The sequence below is a fragment of the Macrotis lagotis genome, unplaced genomic scaffold, assembly GCF_037893015.1.
Source record: "Macrotis lagotis isolate mMagLag1 unplaced genomic scaffold, bilby.v1.9.chrom.fasta BILBYCTG093, whole genome shotgun sequence".
NCBI lineage: Eukaryota > Metazoa > Chordata > Mammalia > Peramelemorphia > Peramelidae > Macrotis > Macrotis lagotis.
Genome location: NW_027422000.1, coordinates 207,470 through 215,090, shown reverse-complemented (window position 1 = coordinate 215,090; position 7,621 = coordinate 207,470). Strand labels below are relative to the sequence as shown.

The 7,621-nt window shown below is 54.9% G+C and overlaps 1 protein-coding gene across 3 annotated transcripts; it reads left to right on the top strand.

Annotated features, from left to right (window-relative positions):
• Positions 1-5,652: 5,652 nt before the first annotated feature.
• LOC141504084 (GTPase NRas-like) lies at positions 5,653-7,416 on the top strand. 3 transcript variants are annotated; one of them, XM_074208921.1, is made up of 3 exons: positions 5,758-5,822; positions 6,142-6,167; positions 6,644-7,416. In XM_074208921.1, the coding sequence occupies exon 3, from the start codon at positions 6,668-6,670 to the stop codon at positions 7,193-7,195; it is 528 nt and encodes a 175-aa protein (XP_074065022.1). In that variant the 5' UTR covers positions 5,758-5,822; positions 6,142-6,167; positions 6,644-6,667; the 3' UTR covers positions 7,196-7,416. The 3 variants fall into 3 exon arrangements, with proteins under 3 accessions (XP_074065021.1, XP_074065022.1, XP_074065023.1); XM_074208920.1 differs by lacking the exon at positions 6,142-6,167 and having other exon boundaries at positions 5,653-5,822; XM_074208922.1 differs by lacking the exons at positions 5,758-5,822; positions 6,142-6,167 and adding an exon at positions 5,874-6,136.
• The last annotated feature ends 205 nt before the right edge of the window (positions 7,417-7,621 follow it).

The window sequence follows — 7,621 nt, the reverse complement described above, 5'->3', positions numbered from 1 at the left end:
ATTTCTTTTAATTTCGGCAGCATTGATTTCATTAGTGCAAAAGCCGTTTAATTTAATATAGTGAAAATCATTTATTTTGCATTTTATAATGTGCTCTAATTCTTGTTTGGTCATAAACTGATTCCTTTCCCATAGATCAGATAGATGGAGTATTTTATGGGTTATTTGTTTATCTATGGTATTTTTCTTTATGTCTAATCTGGTACCCATTTAGACTCTATTTTGGTAAAGGGTGCGAAATGTGCATCTTTGCTAGTTTTTGCCATACTATTTTCCAGTTTTCCCAACAATTTTTGTCCAATAGTGAGTTCTTATCCCAGAGGCTGATGTCTTCAGGTTTGTCAAATTGTAGATTGGTGGAGTCATTTACTGCAGTTTCTTTTGAACCTATCCTAATCCACTGATCCATCCATCTATTTCTTAACTAGTACCAGGCAGTTTTGATGCCTGCTGTTTTATAGTAAAGTTTGAGATCTGGGGGAGCTAGGCTGTCCTGCTGAGTCTCCCTTCCCTCAGTATCAGTTCCACCTTAGGGTCCTTGTCTCTCAATCCTCCATCACTGGGATGTGCCAGCCTTTTCAGGTTCCAAGATTCAGGGAGATGAAGAGCCAGCCTTTGCCTGAAGGCCTGGTGATCAGAGTGGAGGAGGAAATTGGGCCAGAGATCCTTGGGCTAAGAGGGGATCAAATTGGAAAATGCTAAGTGTGAGGGAGAGTCTGAGGGAAAACTTGGAGCTGTTGTCTTTCCCTGTGATCCGATTGAACCTAGTAAGAGCCAAGGCAGAGGTAAAGAGTGATGAGATCATGCCAGCAGAAGTTCTGGAGCAAAGAACTCAGGCATTACGTGGAACAAACTGCCCTGTGCAGCCAGGCGAGGAGAGCCTGGCTGGGGGGGGGGGGTGACTGGGGAACCTGGCTGGGGGGCAGGGAGTCTGTGGGAAAAGAATAGCATTGGACCTGAAAATCCTATCCCACAACAAGCACTGAGGAGTTGGATCTGTGCCAATGGGCACCCAAGGGCCATATCTGCCTTCCAGGTGGCCTCCCAGGCCTGTGGCCACATTGGATACAATGTTGCAGCTCCAGTACCATTCCTTTTGCTGGGGGTTCCTCCCTTTGCCCATCCACCTGTCTGGCCTGCTCCCCTGGGGGGCAGGTTAGCCCAGAGGGATGGTGGGTAATGGGGTGGAGGGGCAAGGCTCCATGGAACAGGAGGTGTAGGATCTTTGGAGATAATGGGGCATGGGGGCAGAGCTTTTCATCCAGAGAGTTCTGGGGGGAAATGGGGCTGCTACCAAGCCCACTTTCCAGGCCAGGATACAATTTGTGTCTGGCTCTGTACACTAGCATCCCCCACAGCTCTGGGGTGCCTTCCCCCTCAGCTCCATCTCCTCTGGGAAAGGATAAGTAGAGGCTGGAGGACCTGAACAGATCTGGGGAGTGACCTGACTGGGCACTGGACTGGTAGCCTCAGCTGACTTCCCCGGGGCTGGGGAGCTGGGCCACACTAACTGGGGGGGGGGCTGCCCTGCAGCTGCAGTGGGTGAGGCCCATCTCCCTCTCTCCTCCTCTGGCTGTTTGTGGGGAAATCTGTGTATCGTGAAAGGCCATGGGGAAGGCTCTGGAATCCTTGTTTCTTGGGTGGGGGAAGGGACACTGGCTTCCAGATGTGGAAGCTCAAGCAGAAAGGAGAAATGACCTAAAGGGCTTTGCCCCCTCTGCCACATGTGCCCAAAGTGTCGAATCAAACCAGAATCTAGTCACCAACTTGGACCCCAAACCCAGTCAACCAGGCTTATGAATAACTTTGGGCCCTTGGGGGTCCAGAGAGCATGAAAGGATGGGGGTCCCTGTGAGCTTCCCCTAAGAAAAGTAGGCAGTGGCCACAATCCTCTCTAGGGAAGGGAGGTTCTTTGGGGCCTGAGAACATAGAACATTGAGTGACCCTGATCCCCAGACTAGCTTTGAGCAGGATTGGTCAGGATTCTTATGCATTGGAGGGGGCACTGGAGAACTGTACCCCAGGGCCTGGCCCCATGCTCTCCTGGAACTCCTTATAATGATGTTGAATGAGTGAGCATTGTTTCTGAGGACCTGGCCCTAATTGGTGACTCGGTGCACTGAAGGACCCTTACTGTAGGGAAGGTTAGCCTGCCCTGCTTGGCTAGGAGCAAAGGATGATGGGAAAGGAGGGGTCCTGAGGCTGGGCTTTAGGGAACAGATGAGGAGGGCTCTGAAGATGTATAATGATGGACTAGGGTCCCTCAGCTCTCACAGGCTCCCTCTTGTTCCCGCCTCCCTAGGTGATCATCTAGGCCATGACACAGTACAACCTGGTGGTGATGGGCAGCGGTGAGGTGGGCAAGAGTGCCCTGATCCTCCCGCTAGTCAAATACTGCTTTGTATCAGACAACTACCCCACTCTGGGAGTCTGGTAGCACACTCATCTGGTGGTGGATGGCAAGCTCTACCAGCTGGACATCCTGAATCCCACAGGCAGTTAGGATCACCCCAGCCAGTGACGGGACTTCATGCACTGGGGGAAGGGCTTCTTCTACTTCTATGCTGTGGATGACATCAAGTCTTTCATGGGAGTGGACATCTTCTGGGAGGAGCTGTGGAGGGTCAATGGAAGTAACTGCATTCCCTTCATCCTGGTTGCCAGCAAGACTGACATGGCCAACTTCCTGGTGGTGACTGCCCACTTTTTTTAAGAGAAGCTCTCAGTGACTCCCATCCCTTTAAGGTCTCTGTAAAAGTTCATCCAAGAGCTTCTGGGTACCCTTCGTGGAAACCTCGGTCAATAACCGGCAGGACTTGGAGCAGGCCTTTTGGGAGCTGGTTTGGGAGATCTTATTCAGGAGATCTAGAGGGTCCACCAGTGTTTTCCACAGGCTGGGCACAATGGGTGCTGCACAATCCTGTGAGCCCATGCCTCACTTCTCCAGTCCTTCCCCTGCCCTCCACTCCCAGCCTTTAGGCTTTCATCTGGCCCAGACCACTCCTCTGAATCCCAGCCCTGCTGGGCCTCACCAGGATATCTCTAGGAGCCTCTTGGGAACTCTTCATCATTTCTCCCTCTGGCTTTTGGGATTTTTGCTTTATTTTCCCTTGGAGAAAGGAGGACTACCTCATTGACTTGGTATCCCCACAAGGCCAAAGACTCCCTCCTCCTCCTACCTAAGGCCTCCCCTGGCTGCCCAAGCCCCAGAGGCAGTTGGTCTCTGGCTGCTTTGTCTCTCATCTTGCACTGTGTCCTTCCCATCTCGGTGGGCTGGGGCTGGAGGACTTTTCTTTCTTAGATTTTCTCTGCTATTCAAAATCATGGTCACCCAATGGAGACCCTGACTCTGGAGAGCAGCCCCATCGTGAATGATTCTCTCTTCTGCCTCTGGGCTTGGGGTATTTGTTGTCTTGGGCCAGTCATAAGCCCTGGGGAGGCCCTGAAGACATAGGGTCTTGTCTGGGGTATTGGTGAGAAGCCTTGCCCTGAAATGTCCCCAAGTTAGCTTCCCTAAGATCAGACAGAGAAGATGGATTTTTGTGTGTGTGCATCTACCCTTGTCCTAGACTAGCATGTCATTCCCTAGAAGGGATGGAGGGAGTGGGGAGTAGAAGGGGTCTGTTTCCTGTACATGGGAGACATGGGAGTTAAGTGACTTGTCCGAGGTCACAGGGCTAGTCAGATGGGTACTCGAGTCCTTCTGACCCCATGTGAACTCTCTATTCCCACCACCCCAGCTGCCTCTGATTGTTCTGTCATGCTGCAACCTCTTAGAGATGGGGGGGTATGCTGGTTGTGAATGCCCTTGGAAGAGACTGGCACAGCTGTGGGTCAGGTGGGGTCTGGCTACGCAGGAGCCTTTGGCCTGGGCATCCCAGAGCCTCCTTGGGAACCCTGGTGAAGAGGGCAGGTGGGGCATGCTCCTGATTCAGCTGAAGATTGGGGGTGTGGGGAGACAGAATGAATGCAGCCTACAGGAACTTCCCTCGACTCTGCTTCACAGTTGGTGACATTGCTCATTCTGGGCTTTATCAGGAATAAAGGCTCTTAGGTTGTTTCTGTGTTGGTGTTTCTTAGGGAGCAGAGTGCTTGGGTGGGAGTAACATGAGGTCAGTATGGCCTGAGGGAGAGACTGGGGATTGGAAGTTAGGAAACCATGGAGATTTTAGTTGTGGGACTCTGGGTCTCAGTTTCCTCATCAGTGACATGTTGGGGGGGTGGACTGTATGGTCCCTTAGGCCCCTCCAAGCTCCAAGCTGGGAGGAGGGCACCTGATCCCCTTTTAAGCCTTAGCCGGCTCAGATTCATTTACCTCCCTACCCCCTGACCCCCAGGCTAGTGATTGTTGAAGGGTCAGTCTGTGGGAAGGGCTAAGGGATCCCCTGCATCCCTGCAGCCCAGATGGCTCAGTGACCACCGCCAGCTGTAGGCCCCAGAGGGGTGGACTTGTTCTCTGCCATGTCCATGGGTCTCCCCATGTCCAGAGCCAGAGGAGTGTCAGCCTCCCACCAGTCCATTCCCAATCTTGGCCTCTGTCCTTTCCAGGCAGTTTGGCTTGGTTGGTGGGTTTTATAAATCAGCAGCCCAGGGGAGGGAGGGAGGAGTTTCCACTGTGTGACTGGGGCCTGTCCCTGGTGGTTGGGAGGTACCTTGAGAGGCTCCTGACTGCTCCAAGTCCTATAGGGTTTTTCCTCCCATTCTGAGGCCTGGCTCTTAATCATGAAAGCCTTGGAACACATTCTGGGGGTGGGCGTGGGGGGTCGATGTCCCCTTTCTTTGGGGTCTGGGGACTGGGGGTGTCTGCAAGAGTCCAGTAAGAAGGATCATCCATGCGGCCTTTTGGGCCTGCTTCATCTAAAGCTTGGTCTCTTCCTTTGCCTCCTCAAAGAATTGTATAAAAATAAAACTGTTTTTTAAACAGCAATTTGTTCTTGCCCCAGAATTGCCCCCCAGGGATTCGCCCCCAAAGCCCTGGCACGTGGGCAGCCTCAGCCTCCACTTCCAGGCTTCATTCCTCTGGTTGGCATATACCAGAGTAGGCTGCCAGGGAAAGGAGATGGCACCTGGAATGTTCTGTGACCCCACCTGTGTAGGCCCGGCTCAGCCACAGGGCCAGAAGAGAGGGACTGGGGGACCTAAACCCCAGCAAAATCCAGGGTCCAGGGACCTCAGGTTCTTGGCAAGGGTATGGGCAGGGAAGACCTCCAGGGTTCTGGAGGGGGGAAAGAGAGGGAGTTGGGGAGAAAGCATGTGCGGGGGACAGGGGGGGATGAGATAAGATCAGAGGCTGAGGTAAGGCCAGAGAAGAGAACAAATCTGTTGCTGCTACAGGGCTGGTGAGTGCCTGCGGTAGGATTTGAACTCGGCTCTTTGCACAGCACTCCCAAGAAGAAAAAGACTCCAGTCTAAAGGGGCCCGGACAAAAGGAGGGTGCTGCCGAGGGCGGGGGAGGGAGGGGGCTTGGGGAAGGATGGCAGGTTCCGACCCAGCTTTCAAGGCAGTGGGAGGTGGGCTGCTGGGAGACAGGGGCCTGATGGTATTAGCGTGAGGGCGGGGATCGGGAGAAGGCAGGAGGGCAGGGAGGGGCTGACCTGGCCAAGAGGCGGGGCCCCCAGAGGATGGAAGGCAGCATGTGTGGTGGGGGGAGGAGGATGCAGAGGAGGGGAGATGAGGAAGAAGACAAGAAGAAGGTGGCGAAGAACAGGGCTGAGGCTCCGGGCTTGTGTAGGGAAGAGCAAGGATCCCGCTCCCGTCAGAAGCAGGGTTTAGGAGGCTTCCACCTGCAGACATCGAAGCGGAGGCCCTGGGGGTGCAGAAAGGTGCTTGGTCAGGGGGACACTTAAGGGTTGGAGCTCCTAGAATTCCTGAATTTTTTTTGGGGGGGGAGGCGCACTGACACAGTCGGGGTGCGTGGGTCCCGGAAAAGACCTAGTGATTTGTTAGTGTTTCCAAACTGCCTTGCGGGGCAGGGCTCTGCGAGTCCAGAAGATGGGGGTGGCGAGTGGGCGGGCTTCCCAGGAGGCCCCGTGGTGTAGGAGGCGGGCCGTCCCCCAATTCTTGGTGCCGGTGCGGTGGGAGCAGAGCGTCCTCTGGTCTCTTCGCTCCTTCTGAGTTCTCGATTCTGTGCTTTTTGGTCAGGCTTCTTCGCCGACAATTCAGGAAGAGTAAGTAGAGGCAGGGGGAACCGAGCGCGCGGAGGGGGGAATCCAAAGTGGGGGAGTCAGTTAACCAGGTTAGCGGGTGGTGGTTCATGCCCCCCATGTCGGGGTGGTTTCGTTAATGACCGGCTCTGAAGGATTAGGGCGCCAGTCGAAAATCTTTGGGGTCTGACTTGTGTCCCAGGTTAGGAAGTTGCCAGGGTCCGATTCTCAGCCTCCTCTGAACCTGAGGCCCCTGAAGTCGGTAGAGAACCGGGTGTGTGGAGTGCAGGGTTTGGGGTCTGCATGACCCGAATTCAACACCAGCTTTAGCTACTTACTAGATGGTTGAACCAAGACAAAGCTCTAAATTTCGGCAGACCTCATTTTCCTTAGCTGTAAGGTGGCATTGCTTTCAGCCTGACTGGCCGGGGTGACGTTAGAGCCAGTAAACCGTAGCTCTCCATGTGGTTTTCCCTTTCCCCTTCCTCCCGTACCCCTAGGTGGGAAGTCAGCGCAGAGCCGAGATGGCATACAAGCTGGTGGTGGTGGGCAGCCCTGGTGCGGGCAAGAGCGCGCTGATAATCCGCTTCCTCGAGAACCGCTTCCTCGAGGTGTACGAACCCACGGTCAACCACTCGTACGAGGGGCAGCTGGTGGTAGACGGGGAGACCTGCGAGCTGCGCATCATGGATACCTCCGGAGGGGATGAGTACCCCGAGCTTTGGGAGGACTGCGTCCGCTGGGGCCAGGGCTTTCTCTTCGTCTATACGGTCGAATGCATCAGGTCCTTTGTGGATATGACCATCTTCTGGCACCGGGTTCGGAGGGTGAAGGGCGCCATTCGGGTGCCCATGGTGCTGGTGGCCAACAAGGTGGATGAGGTCCACCGGATGGTGGACTCGGACATGGGCCAGGAAGCAGCCAGGAGCTTCGGGGTGCCCTTCGTCGAGACGTCGGCCAAGACCGGGCAGGGAGTGGAGCAGGCCATCCAGAAGCTGGTTCGGCAGATCGTGCCCCAGGGCTACAGTTACAAGTCCTGCACGATCCAGTGAGCCGGTGCCCCCACTCCCCCGGGCCTGCCCCCTTCCTCCTTCTCTGGACTCCTGGGGGTGGGGGGCCCTGCTGGACCCTCCGGGTTCTCCCCAGGAGATTCTTCAAAAGCATCCATCTGGGGGCCCGGGCATCCTTGTGCCATTGGGGAGGGGCCTTGGCATTGTCACAAAGTTACTTTTCCCGTTCTCAGGTTGATTACAAATAAAGATGTTACTGTGTTTCCAGGTGTGTTCTTCCTTGTTTGTCCGGAGCCAGTGTGCTGGGGGCAGGAAGAGCAGGGGGCCAGTGGGGGGGCCCCGGGGAGACAGCCAGGCTGGGAAAGCAGGAAGGCAGGGGACTTTAACAGGGAGACCCCGGGCCTCAGGCTCTTCAGCAGGGAGATGGGGAGCTGGTTGGAACGGCTCCTCGAGTCCTACCCAGTTCTA

Excerpts from the sequence above, each read along its gene's own strand:
- LOC141504084 (XM_074208920.1), top strand. The coding sequence starts at position 5,655 with ATGCAGAGGAGGGGAGATGAGGAAGAAGACAAGAAGAAGGTGGCGAAG. Across the intron at positions 5,823-6,643 it reads GGCCCTGGGGGTGCAGAAAG|GTGGGAAGTCAGCGCAGAGC; the intron begins GTGCTTGGTCAG and ends CCGTACCCCTAG.